The 19,674-nt window shown below is 52.1% G+C and overlaps 3 protein-coding genes and 1 non-coding gene across 5 annotated transcripts; 2 read left to right on the top strand and 2 right to left on the bottom strand.

Annotated features, from left to right (window-relative positions):
- Positions 1-363: 363 nt before the first annotated feature.
- On the top strand, positions 364-4,645 carry OVOL3 (ovo like zinc finger 3). Its single transcript, XM_014559035.2, is given in 6 exon segments — positions 364-2,960; positions 3,035-3,099; positions 3,789-3,905; positions 3,907-3,991; positions 4,436-4,620; positions 4,622-4,645. Coding segments are annotated over 6 exon segments (570 nt in total). The 5' UTR covers positions 364-2,866.
- A 53-nt stretch (positions 4,646-4,698) lies between these two features.
- Positions 4,699-6,321, bottom strand: POLR2I (RNA polymerase II subunit I). 2 transcript variants are annotated; one of them, XM_006184428.3, is made up of 6 exons: positions 5,851-6,321; positions 5,718-5,772; positions 5,341-5,414; positions 5,179-5,253; positions 5,026-5,077; positions 4,699-4,801 (listed from the first exon to the last, which is right to left on the bottom strand). In XM_006184428.3, exons 1-6 carry the CDS (start codon positions 5,907-5,909, stop codon positions 4,739-4,741), a joined length of 378 nt encoding a protein of 125 aa, XP_006184490.1. In that variant the 5' UTR covers positions 5,910-6,321; the 3' UTR covers positions 4,699-4,738. The 2 variants fall into 2 exon arrangements, with proteins under 2 accessions (XP_006184490.1, XP_014414523.1); XM_014559037.2 differs by having other exon boundaries at positions 5,920-6,321.
- Positions 6,322-6,455: 134 nt separating this feature from the next.
- TBCB (tubulin folding cofactor B) lies at positions 6,456-14,692 on the top strand. The gene is given in 7 exon segments (XM_032488120.1): positions 6,456-6,709; positions 7,103-7,180; positions 7,182-7,247; positions 10,279-10,375; positions 11,078-11,269; positions 14,170-14,242; positions 14,418-14,692. Coding segments are annotated over 7 exon segments (735 nt in total). The 5' UTR covers positions 6,456-6,595; the 3' UTR covers positions 14,533-14,692.
- On the bottom strand, positions 13,852-13,923 carry TRNAT-GGU. The gene has a single exon. It is a non-coding gene; the product is annotated as a tRNA-Thr (tRNA).
- Positions 14,693-19,674: the final 4,982 nt, after the last annotated feature.

The raw sequence follows: 19,674 nt of genomic DNA, 5'->3' as shown, positions 1-19,674 counted from the left end.
TAGGAAACCTAGGTGGTCCAGGTAGGTAGGCAGCACCTCTGCCAGGCTCCCTGCCCAGGCCCACAGGCTGCTTAGCTTGGCGACAGATGCCTAAGATCTCTGATGCAATGACACTCTGGGACCACCCTGAGCCTCCGTCTCGTGGATTTTACCCCTCCTCACACCCCGTATCATAGTGAAGGCTGCAGGTAGCCAACACCTGGCTTAAGGGGGTCCAAGCTATAGGGACATGTTATTATTGATTCCGTTCCTGCCCTATTTCACTCTCTCTGAGTTTCACTGTCTGCCTTAGGCCCTCACAGTGGCAACGTGGCTGCCGTAGCTCCAGCAGTACACCCTCACCCAACCAGGAGCAAAAGCAGGGCAGCCACCAGGATAGTGGGAAAATAGTGCAAAGCCTTCCTAGATGCCTCACCTCTCAAAGCAGGCAACAGGAATGGAGATGGCTTTCATATGCTTAGACCAGCCATTCTTCCTGTTCTGGGCATGTGCTGTTCCAAGAAAATTGGATTCTCTCAGCACAAAAGGAGGGTGAGCTGGTAGAGAGGATCCAGTGTGTCTGCCACTCTATGTCCTCCTAATGCTGAGCTCTTCAGCCCTGGAAGGACCAGACTTCTTGTTAAGAAACTACCACTGATGAATGTGTGTGCATGACACAGTGTCTCAGCAGGGAGAGGGCAGCAGGCTCATGTGGAATATTTCAAAGAGAGTTTAGCAAAGGGATCATTTGCAAAGGGGTGGGCAGGGACTAGGGAAACCTCAGGACCAGTCCAGTCCAGTCCCCTGGGCTTGAACCAGAGAAGAGCTGTTACTCCCCCCTCAGGCCACAAGACACAAGGGAACAAAGTGGAACCCAGAAGAGCAAATCCTTGAGAGAGGGCTGCCCTGAGGGAAGCTGTGTTCCAGGCAACCCCACAGGGAGGGAGTTGGGGGAGCCCCCTCCCCCATCTTCTGCAGGGCTCCTCATTATCCAAACCCTCCTAGAAGCTGGAGGGCACAGGAGCTCAGATGATGCTGCTCACCCAGGTCAGCCTCCCAGGACACAGCAGAGCAGAACAGGACAGAGAAGGGACCTGGGGGCAAATAAAGATACCCAGGCCCAGAGTTCTTCCCAATGTGTTTTCAGCAACAACTTGGGAACCAGTTGCCCCAAGAGACGCGGTCTTGGGCATGGAGAACTGGGTACCTGAGAGAAACAAGATGGCTCCCATAACCCGTTCACCAGCTCTCAGTCCAGTGCAACTCGCCCCGCACTCCACATCAGATGGGTCCTAGGTACTGGCCCACCAGACCCGGGCCGGGCACACTGGTCACAGCTGCATAAAATCCAACAGTTGGGAGATGGAGACACTTAAAACCCCATTTTCACATGGGCTGATTGAAACTCAAATGCTTGCCTAGCCACTCAACATTTCAAGATTTTCTAACAGCCCCCTGTTTGTATCTCTGCCTCATGCCAGCTCCAATGTGAAGCTTTCTCCCCATGTGATCCACACAGATTTTCAACACAAACCAGCGGTAAGGAGATTCATTAGTCCCATTTCCAGATAAACTGAGACTCTGCAAAACGTGACTTGCCCCAGGTCCTGCGGAGATGTGGCAAAGCTCTAGGCCAACAGACTCTCAGCACTGCCTCGCTTGCTTCCCCGAAGGAAGCAGCAGGATTGACTCTCAGGGAATGTGAAGAAATGAATAATATTGCTTCTCTCACCACCAAGCCTTTCCGTAGACTGTTACTCTGGCTGGAAAACCCTTTTTACCAGAAACCTCTTCTTCCTTCGGGGCTCACACCTAGGAAGTCGTCCTGGAACCCTTAGGCTGGACCAGGAGCCTCTTCTGGGTCTCCTGAGCTCACCACTTCTCCCCATTGAAGCCTGGGTCACTCTGCCTGTGTGTCCCCACCTTAGCCTTGGACTAAGTTATGTCTTCATTTTCAGTGCTGAGCTAGGCGTGGCCTGTAATTGGAGCTCTGAAAATTGTTGGGTGAATAAATGAGAAAAAGTAACTGCATGGAGAATATTCAAAATCCTTAACCCCTGACTAAGAGGCCAATGACCAGTCTAGAACACAGCCTGGCCAAAGTGCTGGGTTAAGGGTCCTGGGAGCTGCTGGCTGTGTCAGGTGACCCCCTTTAGTTCCTAGACCATGAGAGAGTGGGGCAGTGGTGTTCCAGGCCGTTACTGGGAGCCCAACTATTAACAGGCCTGTATTTTAAATGCCCTGTACCCCTGAACATTGCTTCTGGTTGGACATCAGTTCTGGGCATGAGGATCAGAGAGGTGGAGCTTCCTCCTTGAAGATGCACAGCCTGGATCCTCACTTTGACCATACCAGTTAGACCCTGCTGTCCCTCTACCCTCTGAAGCAGGCAATCACAGCCAGCCCCTCCCCTGCTTCCTCAGACAGCTCCTGTGATTTGAATAACCAAGCAGGCTGCTGGATGTCCAGTGGTGACTGATTTGCTTGGCAAACAGATTCTCAGGTCCTTAGCCCTACTAGTACTATGGGAGGACACTCAGCCCCACTGGGGTCTCTGTTTTCTCTCCCTACCCCTCAAGAGCCACCTAGGCTCTAGTCTTGCCCTTGCTTGCTCTGCTGGGGGCCCTAGCACTGGTGGGGACTGGAGACTGCCTTCAGGATCCTGGCAGAGGAAAAGGGAGAGAAATGGCAGCGACCAAGGCAGAGGTAACTGGAGCCAGTGGAGTCTGCTTCCTGGGCCTGTCACGAAATTTGCATGGAGAGAATGAGGCTCCTCCGAGGCTGTCCCCTCCCTTCCCACCTGGGAGAGTCATCCTGGGCCTGAGGTCTGACAGCAGGTGGAGAAGGCAGCCGTGTACGTGGAGCTGTCTCACTATTCCCGGAGGTGATGCCCCGTGTCTTCCTGGTCAGGAGTCGGCGTCCACAGCCACCCGACTGGGGCCACCTGCCTGACCAGCTCCGGGGAGATGCCTATGTCCCAGGTGGGCCCCTCACTGGGCCTGGAGTTGGGGGGCAGGGGAGACACAAAGCATCACCATCTGGCTTCTCTCCTCAGACTGCAGCAGCCTGGGGGGGCCACCAGCACACCAGACTTCTGGCCTCGGGGACTCTTGGGTGGCGGTGAGTCTGCAGCTGGTCCACAAGACCCTATTCAGTTCCACCCCTGCCTGCTCTCAGCCTCAGGAAAACCTGACTGCCCCTCACTCCCTCATGCTCCTCCAGCCTCAGGACCTTTCCCTCCAGTGTTCTCTCTGCTGGGAATGACTTTCCTTTCTTAGCAGTGAGTTCACCATTAGGTTGCAACCCAAGCACCGTTTCCACAGGGTGGGCAGCCACAGCCCCTGCCCCCAGGGATGGGGGATGAGGGAGGAGCCTGGGGCGTCTCAGAGAGGATACTCAGCTGTGCACCCACTGGAAGAGGGTAAACCCTAGATGGGATGTAAATGTGCTGGAGATTATTTCAGTTTTTATTGAGAAACAGAACTGTTCTAGGCAATGGGTATTTAGGAGTAAGACAAAAACTCATTTCTTCCTGGAGTTTATAATCTGGTGGGGGCTGCAGGTATAGACAATAAAATTAGAAAAATATATATTATGTTGGAAAAGTGATATGTACTATGGAGAAATAAAAAACAAGGTAAGGGCGATGGGGGTGGTCAGGGAAGACCTTGGAGAAGGGGTGGCATTTGCAGGCACAAATCATAGTCTCTGGCCTTCCCAGACCTCCATAGTTCCCAGTTCTAGGCACTCCATTTGCTCCAGTGCGGGAGGTGGGGGGTGGGGATCCTGACTCCATGTCCCTCCCATAGCCTTCCCAAGGCGCTCTGACCACCACTCCCAGGGGCCCTGGGACACTTGGCTGCCCGCTCTGCCCCAAGGCCTTCCCGCTGCAGCGCATGCTGACCCGGCACCTCAAGTGCCACAGCCCCTGCGCGCCGCCACGTGTGCCGCTGTTGTGGCAAGGGCTTTCACGATGCCTTCGACCTCAAGCGCCACATGAGGACTCACACAGGTGAGCAGTGGCAGGGACTGGGGGGCCTACTGGGCGGGGATGGAGTGGGATGTAGGAGTTTCTGGTGACACCTGTGTTCATGGGGCAGAGATTCCGCCATCAGGAGGCTGGGAATACCACCCACCTCAGCTGCCAACCTGTAGGTGTAAGATGGTGCCAAGGCAGTGGCCTGCTGAGGGATATAGAGTGAAACAGGGACTGGTTACAGGATTCAGGTCCCAGATAGAAAGGTGTGAGAGAAAGCCTCTCTTCCAGGGGAAGGAACATCCCGGTGAGGAGGGTGGGGATACAGGTCTATGTTTGCATCTGTGAAGTAGCAGATAGTGGGATGCAGGCAGAGGTCTGGCGACCCTGGAAGAGGAAGGAGGGAATGCTCACAGAGGAGGAGGCTCTGGTCTGGAGGCCATTGCCCTGTCTGTCCTCTCTCCCTGCCCACCTGCGCAGGGATCCGACCATTCCGTTGTGGAGCTTGTGGGAAAGCATTTACGCAGCGCTGCTCGCTTGAAGCACATCTTGCCAAGGTGCATGGGCAGCCAGCCAGCTACGCTTACCGTGAGCGGCGTGAGAAGTTGCACGTGTGCGAGGACTGCGGCTTCACCAGCTCGAGGCCCGACGCCTATGCGCAGCATCCGCGCCCTGCACCGCGCTGCTTGACACGGTGCATCTCGCATCCAACCCATGAGAGGCAAATAAACAGAAGACATGCGCACACAGAACACTGCTTTTATTACACAGTGGGAGGATGGTTCACTCGGTCCAGCGGTGGCCGCAGTGTGGGGCCGTGCACACGTAGTACAAGCGCATGGCGTCCTGGTAGAAGGATGCACAGTTAGGAAGGGTCTGGACCCTCAGGAAAGTACAACACCTCCATGCAGAGGAGCCTCACCCCAGAAGAACCGACCAGGAGGCTTTCCCCACTGCTAAAGGTCCACCTCAGGTTGCCAGGAAGGGCAGGGTCCCTCCAATTCTGGTATCCCTACCGCCGGGAAGGACCAGACCCAGATCACCCAGAAAGCCCGGCCCGCGCCACTCACCTCGGCCCGGGCACTGTGTGACTGGAAGAACACCGCCTCCTTGTGGCCGCACCTAAGGGAACAGCCACTCAGCCCGCCATACCCTTCCCTCCTCCCTTCTCCGACTGGTGAGGACGAGCCACTTTCCCTCCCCAGTACCAGCGGCGCGCTCACTTTTGGCACGGGTGGTCTTCGGTCCGCGGCAACGTGGGGTCCTGGGACACGTCAGCGATGATTTGAGTCAATTCGCTGAGGGAATAGAGGGTGAATAATTACGCTTGGACCAGGCCTCCCAAGTAAACAACCCCGTCCCCAAGCTCCGGTCCTGCCACTTACTCCACTTCGTGCGTGATTTTGTTCACGTAGATGCAGCTGTTGTCGGCTTCCTGCTGGTAATCACAATTCCGGCACTGCGAGAGGGCGAATGTGGCGGGAAGAGGGTCACGGAGAGATCCCTGATGGGGTTTGGAAGGGAGGGCAGGGTCTTCCCCGGAGAGGAAGACTAGGGGATGGAGTCTCGAGGTTGGGATTATGGAGTGTACTCGAGAATCACTTCGCGGATGGTCAAGACAAGAGGGTCGGGTTCTCTAGGGGTACAGTCGGGAGGCTAGACAACGGCGCATCGGGGGCGGTACAGGGAGTGGGGCGGGGCCACGTTGGCAACGCGTTGCCGGGTAAAGGAAGATCCGGGCGCCAGGCGGGCTCGTGCTCACCGCGTAGAGTAGAATGCGGTTCTCCTTGTCCTCCTTGGGGTAAAGCATGTTGTTACTGTGGGGAAGGGGAGGTCAGAGGTCAGTTCTGGGGCCATTACTTGCTCCCCTTCCACACGTGCTGGCCGGGCCTCACCATTCCTGGCAGAATCGAATACCCACGAAGCCCGGCTCGTAGGTCCCGTCGGGTTCCATTGCGACTCACCGCCCTCACGGCCTTCCGCGCTTGCTCCGCCGCGCGACAGGTCGCGGGAAGGATCAGACCTCGTAGCTTCGCCAAAAGAGGGGCGGAGCTGCGCACACTGTACTGGCTCCCGGCGGGTTTGCGCTTGGCTCCCTGACCTGAGGTTTGATTAATTACTTGTTTCAGTCTTTTGATATATCATAATAATTGCTTCCACCTTCTGGGCCTCGCTTCTCCAGTTTACAGAATAGAGTGATACCAGAGCCGGGCCAACAGCATGCGTCACGTAATCGGCAAAGCGCTGAGCGAAAATGAAGAAGCCGTTACTCTGCAGGCTGAAGGCCAGTGCACATGCGCGAGTTTACCCTTCGGGGACTCGGGTAGCGCTTGCCAGTCCTTCTCGGCTTCAGCCTTCGTCCGCCCCGGCTGTTTCCCTTGTGGCTGTTGGGAAAACTGCGCACCGTGGAAGCTCTCTCAGGATTGGCTGGGCCTACCCAAGACCACGGGAGAGCCCGCTTCCTGGGCGGAAAAGAGATGCGGCTACTGGCGGACCCTCCTGGATTGAGAGCGTGGATTGGCCAGGCCAGGGAGGAGGGGGCGGAGCTAATATCCCAGAAGCGGCGGCGGCGGCGGCGGCTGCTGCGGAGCTGGTGTGAGGCGGCTGATCGGGCTGCGGGCCCCGGCAGGGCGCGGCGAGATGGAGGTGACGGGCTTGTCGGCGCCCACAGTGACCGTTTTCATCAGCAGTTCCCTCAACAGCTTCCGCTCCCAGAAGCGGTACAGTCGCAGCCTCACCATAGCTGAGTTCAAGGTGTGGCCGTGGGGGCGGGGTACGGAGGGGCGGGGCGTAGTGTTTAGGGGTGGGGCCAAGGAGAAATAGGGGGTCTTCCCCTACGCCGGAAGAGAGCCAGAGACGAACCGAGGTTTCGGAGTTTGGGGAACGCGACCTTAGCCGGGCGGGGCCAGAGGGAACTTGAAGTTCCAGAGAATGGTTGCGGAGCCAGGGAAGCATCAGATATTCCGGGGTGAGGGGGCGAGACCCAAGGGGACGGGGCCAGGGATAACCAGGTGGGTCCAAAATGGTGTGTCTCTTGGGGGAGCAAGGATGGTTCTTGATACAAAGGGCAGAGCCTCATGGCAATGGGCGGGTCCACTGACAGCCTTCCACCTCTTCCTCTCTCCTCCGTATCTCGTACCCCCACAGGGTAAACTACAGCTGATTGTAGGCTGCCCTGCTTCTTGCATGGAACTGGAACTGTATGGACCTGACGACAAGTTCTACTAGCAAGCTGGATCAGGAAGATGCACTGCTGGGCTCTTACCCCGTAGATGATGGCTGTCGCATCCATGTGAGGCCTTCCTATCTGGGATCCTTCCCCTCCAGTTCTTCTATTTATTCAACCGCTGCTTGCTGTGCTTTGCACCATGTGATAACCACAATAGGCCTTAACCTAACGGAGCTCCCAGTCTAGCAGGGAGAGAGACCGACACATCACCAGACACTGGCAGCCAGAGTGGTCTGGACTGGGCTGAGGAAAACCTAGGGTGTCTAGAGGCATCCAGAAGAGGTGCCTGACTCCCTCTGGGAGTATCAGGAGGGGCTTCCCGAAGGGAGGGATGCCTGAGCTGAGACCTGAAGGATGAGGAAAGGGCAACCCAAGAGAAGAGGTGAGGGGGCATGCCAGGCAGGGGGAACAGAGTGTGAGGCGGGTCAGGGTGAGCAATGAGGCTGAACAAGTTGGGAGAAGCCAGGACACAGAGGACCTCTGCATGCATCAGCTCACATCATCCTCTCTATCCTCAGCCTCCCCCCAAAAAACTCAGACAAGTAAGCTTTACATGTGCTATTCCCTGTGCCTGAATGGCTCTTTTTTCAGTGCCCACATGGCCTCACTCCTTCCTTCTAGTCTTTATTTAAATGTCACTTTTTGAGTGTGAGGGCTTCATTGCCCTCAGTATAAAATTTAAACCTCCTCCCTTTTGCACTTTGATTTTTGTCCTTCATACTAATCACTGTGACATACTGTGCATTTTCCTGGAACAGTTCCTGGCACAGAGAGGATGCTCAGCAAATTGTTGTTGAATCATGAGTTGAGTCCATTAAATAAGAGTTGGAAGATAGTATAATTAACCCTGTTTTGCAGAAGAGGAAACTTAGTTTCGGGATGGAATTTACTTTCCTAAGGAGGAACTATAGCTAGAATTTTTACCTCACTCTGCATGGCTCTAGAAGTCAGTGTACCCAGAGAACTGGTTCTTTTTTATCTGTTTCATTTATTCAGTAACTGTTCATTGAACATGTGTTATGTCAGGGATATAGCTGTGAACCAAGTCTGATGAGGTCTCTGTTTCAGCTCTGTCCAGCGTGAGGTCAGTGTTAGCTAAAATACTCACTGGAACAAATGTGAAGAGTCAGTGAGATGAGGGCCATGCAGGAGGAGATCACAGAGCCAGGAAATTCTATACTAGGGGACCTGACCCAGCAATGAGATCTAGGAGGACTTCCTGGAGGAGGTGCTGCCTGAAGAATAGGAAGAGTTAACTGAAGAAGGGGAAAGGGTACTCTAAGAGGGCACAGCATGTGCAAACACTTCTGAGGTGGGAGGGGGCACAGTGGGCTTAGAGGCTGAAAAGTGACCTCTCCTATTGTGGGAAGAAAGTGGGAGTGAGGGGAGGGCTCTGAGCTTGGGAATCCTGGTCTGACTCAGTTGTTCATGGGCTCCTTTTGACTGTGTGTGGAGAGCAGATTATGGAGGACAAGAGAAATAGGGAGGCCTGGGAGGAGGCTGCTTCCATAGCCCAGATAAGGTGATGCGTCCTGGACCATAGTGGGAGCAGGTCAGGATTGTGCTGAGCCCATAGGACTACCTTTGAGCTAAACTGGGCAGTCTCAGCCTAGGGATACTGGTGGGTCAGGCATGGGCAGTGGCATCCTCAAACAGGAAGGTTTCACACATGGATTCAGGTATCGACAGGCTGCTGACTACTGAGGCCATACAAGGAAGGTTTCCCAGAGGTGGGGCCTCTGGAGAATTTGTAATTTTTCTAAAATTGTTTTTCTATTTATACATATCACTTATATTTCTTGCAGCAATGAATGACAGCAACTTCAAACTGACAAAAATCCCTAATATAGAAAGTAGAAATTCTTAAAAATCCTTGACCAGAGATAAGGGTCGTTTCTGTTTTGCCACATTAGCCCAGTGATTCAGGCCAGAAACTTCAGAGTTTTTGTGACCCCCCTCTTTTCCTCACACCCGCATCCCATCTCTGTAGACCCTGTGGGCTCCACCCACAAAAACTATCCAGAATCTAAACTCTCCTCTCCTCACTGCCCCCACCCAAGCCCAGCCTCCATCCTCTCCCTCCTGGACCATCACACAGCCTCCTCCCTGGTCTAGCCGGCTCCTGTCCCTATGCCCCTCCATCTGCTTTCCACACTCAGCTGAAGGAGCCTGTGAACCCCTGAGTCAGATCAGTGCACTCCTGGCTGAGCCGTTCCCTGGCTCCATCTCATTCTGGGTAAAAGCCAGAGTCTACAATGATCTGTTGTGTCGCTCCATCTCATTCTGGGTAAAAGCCAGAGTCTACAATGATCTGTTGTGTCTCCCCACCTCCCCACGGCTCACGCTACTCCTGCCACACTGGCCCTGCTGCTCCTCAAAGGGCTAAGGAAGTTTCTGCATTTGAGACTTTGTGCCTGTTGTTCCTTCAGGCCTTGTCTCAGAAATGCCCTCCTTTCAGAAGCCTCTTTGTTGTATCTTTCTGCATAGAACCTTGTTATCATCTAGGGTTTAATACACATCTTGTGCATTTGTTTGTGATGGATCTCCCAGCAGAATGAGTACTCCTTGAGGGCAGGGGTTGATCTGTTTTGCACTGTGTCCATGGTACCCAGCCCAGGCCCAGCTGTGCGCCTTGGAGGAGCTCAGCAGGCAATGAGTGAATGAATGTTGGGGAGGGTACAGGAAGAGATGCTCCAGGACCTGGAAGTTGGGGCCAGCCTAAGTGGATCACAGAGGCCCAGAGGGGATAGACACGCTGCCCGCAGGGCTCATGAGCAAGGCCCGAGCTCTGCCCTCCAGTTCCAGTGTCCCGGGGCCATTAGGGATGTGGATGCCAGCATGTAGGGGTCATCTGGAGGCAGGCGCCGAAGGGAAGTTGGCCATTTGTAGACACCTGCTCTCACCCCTTCGGCTGGGCTCAGGGAGAGGAGAGAAGGCTGGAGTAAGGGTGAGGGTAGAGGAATGCAGTTTTTCCAAGACAGGAGAGACTTAAATCTACAAAACACTCCAGTGTACAGCCACACTCACCCCCCACAGCATCCTGGCCTCCCTGGCCAGACCCTGATCCCCACTGACCTCCCTCCCCTCTCTGCAGGTCATTGACCACAGTGGTGCCCGCCTTGGGGAGTATGAGGACATGTCCAAGGTGGAGAAATACAAGATCTCACAAGAAGCCTATGACCAGAGGCAAGGTACGGGGTGCACACGGGGGTGGGGGGCAGAGTTGTGGGGGGCAAATAGGATAGGCAGGGACATCGAGAGGAAGTCAGTGGCGGAGGCAGTGGGGGCAGGTAGGCATGAGAGAGTGGAGGGGTTGGGGTGAGGTTGATTTGGGGACAGATGGGTCTCAGAGCAGTAGGGGGTAGGTGGGCGTGGGGTGCTAATCGGGGCTGGGAGGTGTGAGGGGGTGTGAGCAGGCAGGGCCATGGGAAAGTGGAGAGGAAGGTCTAGTGGGCGGTGGGATGGTCAGGGTCACATTGAGGGCGTGGTGAAGGGGACAGAGCACGCAGAGTATGCGGAGGACAGGGCCGTGCGGTGGTCAGTGCAGGCGTGTGGGGACACATCAGAATGTGTAGTGGGGCAGATGAGGGTTTTGGGCTGGATGGAGGAGACTATGATACTGAAGGGATGTGGGAAGAGGGAGTAAATGTGAAAGACTACAGGCATCTTCCCTTTAGTTTCTCAGTTGTGGGGACCCCAGGGGTCCTGGGGAGAGGCCAGGGCTATGGTGGGAGACTTGGAGGGCTTGGGCGACAGCCCTTCGACACCCAGAATGGAAGAGTTTCTCTCTGAATGTTGGCCAGGTGGGGCTGGCAGGTTATCTCATCAGACCAGAGCGCCCCACCCCGCCCCTGGGAGACCGTATCTGACTCCCGTTCCCCCTCCCCCCACAGACTCAGTCCGCTCCTTCCTGAAGCGCAACAAGCTGGGCCGATACAACGAAGAAGAACGGGCACAGCAGGAGGCCGAGAGCGCCCAGCGCCTCAGCGAGGAGGAGGCCCAGGCCCGGGCCATCGCCGTGGGCAGCCGCTGTGAGGTGCGGGCGCCCGGGCAGCCCCCTCGCCGGGGCACCGTCATGTATGTAGGTACGCAGCCCTGGGGTGGGCAGTCGGGGGACCCAGCTCTGCAGGAGACCTGCAGCAGGGGAGACGGACCCAGGGGCTGACTGACACCCAGTACATTCACGGCAGGCAGGTGGGATGCAGAAGCAGAGTGACCTGGGTTGTGATGGCGGAAGCAGAGGCCAGAGTGATCGGTTCTGAGATGAAAGCCTGGCGCACAATGATCAGAGCTGAGATGGGGAAACAGACAGGATTATTAGGTCTGTGATGGGGGGAGCACAGGCTGAAGTGACCAGGACAGGGGTGAGGGAATCTCAGGGGACTTTGTGGGCTGAGGGGAAATACCCACCTTGAGAGTAATCCAGGAAGGCTTCCTGGAGGAAGGACTGAAAGAAAGGGATAAGTGGAGGAGAAAAGGAAGGAAGAGCATCCCAGCCAGAGGGAGCAGAGAGTGCAAAGGCCATTTCCTCATGGAAAGGCTTGTTCCACAAGCAGGAACAAGCTTGGCCTGTTTGAGGCCGAGAAAGGAAGTCAGCATGGCTAGTTGGGAGGGAATGAGGGGAGAGGTAAGATGTCAGATCCAGGGCCTGGGTGAGGCTGGGCCATCCTGGGCCTCGGAGATAGTGGAGAGCAATGTGGATCTTTTTTTTTTTTTTTTTTTCAAATAACAGCTTTATTGAGATATAGTTTATATACCATAAAACTCACCCATTGAAAGTGTACCATTCATTAGTTTTTAGTATATTCACCAAATTGTGCGGCCATCACCACAGTCAATTCACATTTTCATCACCCTAAAAAGAAACCCTATAACCATTAGCAGCTACTCCCCATTTCTGAAAGGCCAGCTCCCCCAGTCCACATAGGTGGACACTAATCTACGTCCAGTCTCTCTAGATTTATCTACTCTGGAAGTTTCATATAAATGGACTCACGTAATATGTGGCCTTTTGTTCATCCATGTTGTAGCATTTAGCAGTATTTCTTTTTATTACCAAATAATGTTGCATTGTATGCAGTACCACGTTTTATTTATTCATTCATCAGCTGAAGGATGGGTCCTTTCCACTTTTTGACTATTATAAATGATGCTGCTATGAATATCCTTGTGTAAATTTTTAGGTGGACAGGTGTTTTCCTTTCTCTCTGCCTAGGAGTGACTTGCTAGATCCCATAGCAACTCTGTGTTTAACCTTTTGAGGAACCGCCACACTGTTTCTCACAGTGGCTGCACCATTTAACGTTCCCAGTAGCAATAATGAGGGTTCCAATTTCTCTGCATCTTCACCAACACTTATTACTCTCTTCTTGATCATAGCCATTCTTTTTTATTTTTTTTAATAATTTATAATTGTTATTCTAGGTTTTGTTTTTTGGGGAGGGGGATTAGGTTCATTTATTTATTTTTCATTATTATTATTTTTTAATGGTGGTACTGGGGCTTGAACCCAGGACCTCCTGCATGCTAAGCACACACTCTACCACTGAGCTCTACCCTCCCTCCTGATCATAGCCATTCTAATGGATGTGAAGTGGGAGAGCATTACGGTTTGGGTTTGCATTTCTATGATGGCTCATGATACTGAGCCTCTTTTTAGGTGCTTAACGGCCATCTTCTTTAAAGAAATAGCTATTCCGATCCTTTGCCCATTTTTTAATTGGGTGGTTCATCTTTTTGCTGCTGTTTCTTGGGGCTGCCATTACAAAGTACCATACAGTGGGTGGCTTAAACAACAGAAATCTATTTCTCACAGTTCTGGAGGATGGAAGTCCAAGATCAAGGCCTTGGCAGGTTTGGTTTCTTCTGACGCCCCTCACCACGGCTTGTGTCCTCAGAAGGACAGAGGCTTTTCCTCTGTATGTGAGCACATCCCTGGAGTCTGTCCAGATTTCCTCTTAGGAAGACACCAGTGAGCTTGGATTAGATCCCACCTCATTTTAACTTAATCATCTCTCTAAAGGCCCTGTCTCCAAATACAGTTACACTCTGAGGTTCTGGAGGTTAGGGCTTCAACATGTGAATCTGAGGGGAAACAACTCAGCCCATAACAACTAGTAAGAGATGTTTATATATTCTAGATACAGTGCCCTTAGCAAGTATATGATTTGCAAATATTTTCTCTTATTCTGTGGGTTGGTGTCTTTCTACTTTCTTGATAGTGTCCTTTGAAGCACAAAAGTTTTAAACTGTTAGGAAGTCCAGTTTATTTTTTCTTTTCTCACTTGTGCCTATGGTATTATAGCTAAGAAACCAATGCCTAAACCAAGGTCACAAAGAGTTATACCTGTATTTTCTTCTAAGGGTTTTATAGTGTTGCATTGTGCCTTTAGGTCTTTGACCCATTTTGAGTTGTTTGTTGCGTATGGAGTGACATAGGAGTCCAACTTCACTCTCTTGCACGTGGATATCTACTTGTCCCGATGTGTTGTGTTGAAGACTGTTTTTCCCTCATTGAACTATCTTGGCACCCTTGTCAGAAATCATTTGACCATAAGCAGTGTGGATTTTATGCTGAGTGGGATGGGCAGCCCTTGAGGAATGTGGGGGCAAGGCCGTGGTACTATTTCCCTTAAATTAAAAAAAAAATTTTTTTTTACCCCCTTAACGGAGGCACTGGGGATTGAACCCAGGACCTCGTGCACACCAAGCATGTGCTCTACCACTGAGCTATACCCCCTGCCCCCTTCGCTTTGATTTTTACAAAGCCCCATTTGGCTGGGGGTGTTGAGTGACTAGGGGGTCAGGGGTAGGAATGGGGAGACCAGTGAAGGGGGCTACCATATTGGTGTGGGCGGGAGACGGCGGTTGTCCTGGGTGGCAGCAGGGAGTGTTTGTGCCAGGACAGACTTTACACTCAGCAGGCAGGCACGAGTCTGGGGGCAGCTATGTCCAGAGGTTTCAATGGCATTTCTCCCCTGGGCAGGACTCACAGATTTCAAGCCTGGCTACTGGATTGGCGTCCGCTATGATGAGCCACTCGGGAAGAACGATGGCAGGTAAAGATGCCCACTGAGGAGTGAGCGGGTGAGTGAGTGTGTGTGTGTGTCTGCCTGCACACGAATATGTGTGCATTGATGTGTAAGTGCGTGCGCGTGCTGCTGGGCGAACCCGCCTGTACTTGCATCCGGTGTACGAGCCCCCTGACACCGCCTCCCTCATCGTGCTCTGCAGCGTGAATGGGAAACGCTACTTCGAATGCCAGGCCAAGTACGGCGCCTTCATCAAGCCATCCGTTGTGACAGTGGGGGACTTCCCCGAGGAGGACTACGGGTTGGACGAGATGTGACGCCCAAGGAAGGGCATCCCCCTGCTCTAGCTGACTTGCTACTCACTGCCCTTCCGTATGTGTGCCCATGGCCCTCTCTCCCGACCCTGTTTTTATTTTATTCTCATCACCGTTGCCATTGACTTTTGAGACCTGTGTATTAAATCTGCCAGAAACCTGGGAGGTGTTTGGAGGACTTGATGATTATAAGAGGGGCTGGGGGACAGCTGGGTAGGTGAAGGTGAACTAGGAGGCTGGGCGAAATCAAGGTTGGGCAGGGTGAGGCTTTATCCCTTAGCTAGTAGCTGGAGGCCCATGAGGCTCTCCTTTGTCCTTTATCAGTTAATGTAATGTGCAGTTATGATAAAGAAGCCCAAAATGATAGTGGCTTAAACAAGATTGAAGTTTCTTTCTTTCTCATGTAATCACTAAGATCTAATATGGTGACCCCTCCATGTCAGAGGCCAGCCTCCATCTCCACGGATCTCCCGCTCCTGACTCCCACCCTCGCTGCTCCAGGCGCCAGGAAGAGAGGAGGGAGAGGGGAGACTCTTGCTTTTAAGGAATCTGTACCAACAACTCAAAGCTTGTTCCTATTTAATTGGGCAGTGTTCTGTCACATGACCACTTGTGGTCACAAAGAGGGCTGGGAAATGTAGTTTTTATTCTGGGTGGCCATCGCCTAGACACCTCTCAGAAGTTCCTGTACTACAGAAGCTGAGGGAAAGGGATATCGAGGGGTCAGCAGGTGGTTCTCACTGTCCCTGTGTATGGGGGACCTTACCGTTCACTTAATACTTGAAAGAAGACAGAAAGCTCAAGTCTTTAGAAGTAGCATGAGGTCCTTCAGACATTGCAAAGCTAGGCAGAGAGCCCTGTGCCCTCAGGTATGTGATGTGTGCACATGTGGCCCGTGCGTTCTAGGGAGCCTGATCCACCACATACGTGTCTGCGTGTGCAGTACCCCCTCATTAGCAACTTGAAGGGATTCCTGATGGGGTGACTATCTGTGGGATTCTACCTGATTTTTGCAGTTACTTAATTACAACTTCTGGAGTTGCTGGCAGTGATGGGAACAACCACAGGAAGCAGCGTGAGGTTGAAATGCCTGAGAGCGGAAGGGATCCTTGAGGAAGCTGCTCACATCCACAGGCAGCCTGATGTGTACATATCTGATGCCCAGCGTAATGTACATGGACACACTCAGGTATACAGATCATCCGCACACTGGACTCACGCTCAGACACTAGAGACACATCCAAAACACAGGCGCTAGAGGTCACATATGCACAGAGTCTCTCCCTCACACACAGGGGAGCCACACAAACACAGAGATTCACATCAAACACCTACCAGGGCTAGATACACACACACATACAAATCAATGAAGCTGTCAACCTACAAAACAAAACAAAACTGGTTACTTTATAAAAGGACCCCAAGGCTTAGGTCCTTCCATGGGACAGAGTTGTCAGAATGAAGAGCGTCAGCGGGGATATCCCCACATTCTCACCCAGCACCTACCAACCTAAGATCAGCCAAAGTTCAGCAGAATGAGCTCAGCTAATGGATCAGTGTTGAGGACCTGAGGCTCACTTTAAGATTAGGCCCCGTGTGCACCTCCATGTGATGAGGCCAAAGGAAAGGGGCAGGAAGATGATCACGTGCTCTCCGAGACACACTGGTCACCCTAGATCGTACCTTTGAGCTCCAAGCAAGGGTCACAGCATCACTGTATATGAGGATCTGCCAAACTGCAGTGGGGGATCTAAACACAAACTGGCAGGGTGTGCTGGAATGCTGTCCAGCTGTCAGCATGGAAGAAGCTCTCCCCATCACAACATGGGGAAACATTTAAGTTTTTGATGGCAATGGAAGGGACCATGCTGGTAATTTCTAAATAGGAAACCTCCACTTGCTATGTGCAAGTCAACCACAATTACAGATTGGAAACTAGAATGACCTGGTACATAAGCTTTAATATCAAGGGACCCAGAAGGGAAAGGGGGACGGTGGTCAATGTGTTAAGGTAATACCAGCTGTTGTAACAAATACCCACTACAGTCTGATGCAGAGGCTCTGGCTGATTGGCAGCAATGTCCATGATTCGCACACTCAGACTCCATCTTGGGGCTCCATCCTTTCCGTGTGCTCGGAATTATCTGCTTCCAGCTGGCAAACAGGAGAAGGTAGCGTCGGGAAGTTTCACCATTTTCTTTAAAAACCTGATCTACACGTTTCACTTCTGCTTGTATGGGTGAGAATCTGTCAGTCTTGCAGCTACCCTAGATGCAGAGGGGGCTTTGGAACATACTCCTGGGCTGAGCAACTTTGTCCCAGCCACTACAATGAAAAGGGACCACGGATTTTGGCGGCTTCAACACTGACCAATCTGTACCGAGACACCAGATCCATAACCCCAGGGGAAGCAGCAGGAAGGGGCTGTCGGGTCCACCAGACCCATCAAATCGTCCTGTTCCCGGCACAACTGCCCATGGCTGACCTGCCACATCTACCACCCTCCTTAATCCTCAGGTCATTGCAAATGGAAGACAGTGAACGTCCAACACCCTTTCCTCTCAATTTTCGAGCCTTCCCTACCCACATTGTATGTCAGGCTTGATGCTGGGAACACACTCATGAATGGAACACAGTACTTGCTTGGGAGTTGAAAGCAGACAAACAGGATTACCAAGTATTTCTTTTTTTTCTGGACTGTGATACTATGAATGAGGTTGCTGGCAGTAGGGAAAGGGAGAACACAACCACTGAATCCACCAAGTGGTGCTGGTATGAGGGAAAGGATGCGATGGAGGAGATTGAACAGGAGACCCAAACAAAAGGGGGCAGGGCCTGAAGTAGTCCCTTCGGTGATTCATGCTGATCAGAAACCTGATCCCAGCGCTAAACACAAATTTAGGCTGAATACGGGGAACCGTTGACCTGGAGCTGGGCTAAACTGCTAACTCAACGCGCTAATGGCCCAGTTGCGTTCATTCGTGTACCAGTTACAAACTTGGAATCATTCAGTAGGTCAAGAGGTGGTGTAACCTTAGAGCACAGACTTTAAAGCCGGGCGGCCTAGGTTCAAACCCCAGTCCTGTCACTCACCAGCTGGGACACTGAATTATTTGTGTTCCTTTTCTCTGGGTTTCAGCTTCATTTCTGTAAATTGGGGCCGATAACAGTACCTCCCCCAAATGACTGTTGTGAGCATTAAATGAGCTAATACATGTAAAGCACTTAAATTCAGAGCCAGGCACGCAGGTAAATGCTGTATTAGCTGTAGGTATAAAAACGCCTATATACAGTCAGCAGTTTCTATGCTGGCTTCATTTAATCCTCACAGCGGGTCCTGTCCTCGATTTCTTCACCGTTTTCCCCTCCCCATCCCATCTTTCCTGGCTCAAATCTGGGGCCACCCTTCCCGAAGTCCCCGCAGCCTCAGCGCCCCCAGCCTCCACAGGGCCCCAGACGCGGGCAATAATCGCTGAGCCGCCGCGTGGGGGCAGCAGCGCGCTGCTCTGCGCACCGCGCGCGGCGCGTTCTGGGGCGCGTAGTCTCACTGGCGTTGGGCGGTGTCTCCCAGCCCAAAGCGCGGACTGTACTCACCCATTTCAAGTCTGGAAGCGGAGGTCTCGCTCCCTCCCTGCGGCGCGGGAAATGTAGCGTGGGGGGATTTGGCTCCCATGGGGAGGGCGGGGTTGCGCAGGCGCTAACGGCCTGCGGGACCCGCCTTGGTTTAATCAGAGTAAGAACCGACGCCCTGGAGGGGGCGCCAGAGCTGACTTTCTGGCTGCAGTGGAAGAACAGAGACGACTGCTCTTACTGACCCATAGCCGGCTGGCCTGTCTTCCCTCCCTCCGCTTTTCTGCATCTCAGCCTGCCACTCTCCCGAGCTCCTGGTCAACTCTCAAGCTGGGTCAGGGCGCTCTCATCTTAAAGGTAAAAAAAAAAAAAGAAAAAGAAAAAAATCCCTTTTCCCCTCTTATCTGTCACCCAGCTTCAGTAATTGTCAACATATGGCCAGTTGTGTTCAATTTTTCTGGCCTTCCCCCTATTTCTCCACTGCACCACCCCCCCCGCCATTATTTTAAAGCGGATCTCAAGCAACGTATCATCTTACCCAGAAAAGTTTCTGTGTCTGTAAGTATTTCTAAATTATAGGAGGTCTTCATACCTAACAAAAATTGCAACAATTCTTTGGGATTATCTGATATAATCGGTATTAAGGTCTTCGACTGTTTCATAAAATGTTTTTTTTACTGTTGGTTTGTTCAGATCAAAAGCTAAATAGTGTACATGCCCGCATTTGGTTGCTGTTACTCTGGGTCTTTTATTCTATAACAGTTCTCCCTCCTCTCAGTTTTCCTTTGGGATTTCCCAGAGTTTGGTTCAGCTGGTTGTACCTTGTGCTGACCTTTAATATATTCCTCTTTCCCCATATGTTCTACAAACTGGGAGATCCAAAAACTGAGTCAGATTCAGGCAGGTTCCACCCTGCACCGGAGTTTCTCCCCATGACCTGTTATTCTACACCAGGCCCTGCTCACTGATTTACATGGCATGCCTGGCTGCTTTAGGATTAGAGTTAGAGACTGAATTTATAACCCCTGTTCTGGTTATGTCCACGGCACACCTGAAACTAACATAATATTGTATGTCAGTTATATTTCAATTTAAAAAAGAGAACATAAACAGATAAATAAATTTTTAAAATACGTCCACAAATTCTTTGACACTTCTCTCTTTAAGAGCCCTGTTTTTGAGTGTAGCCTGGACTTTGTGCCTTGCTTCTAAGGAATAGAACTTGGCAGAAGTAAGAGGGGCTTCTAAGACCAAGTCATAAAAGACATTATATCTTCATCCTGCTCTCTCTCTTGGCCCACTTGCTCTGAGAGAAGCCCGCTGTCCATGCAGGAGGAGGCGGCCAGTAAGAGTGGGAACTCCTGAGCTCCCGGCCCATAGAATATTGTGGGATAATAAATATTGTTTCAAGAGATTAGATTTTGGATTTAATTTGTTAGCAGCAATAGCTACCTCACGACTTGTGTTCCAGTTATCTATAACTGCATTAAATTTTATCTCAACCTCAGCAAGTTAAAACAGCCAGTTTATTTTCCCTGATTTCCTGTTTTTGTACATCAGGAATTTGGGACGGGC

Source organism: Camelus ferus, chromosome 9, assembly GCF_009834535.1.
Source record: "Camelus ferus isolate YT-003-E chromosome 9, BCGSAC_Cfer_1.0, whole genome shotgun sequence".
Lineage (NCBI taxonomy): Eukaryota > Metazoa > Chordata > Mammalia > Artiodactyla > Camelidae > Camelus > Camelus ferus.
Note: the sequence above shows the minus strand (reverse complement) of the source record. Positions and strands in the feature narration are given on the sequence as shown.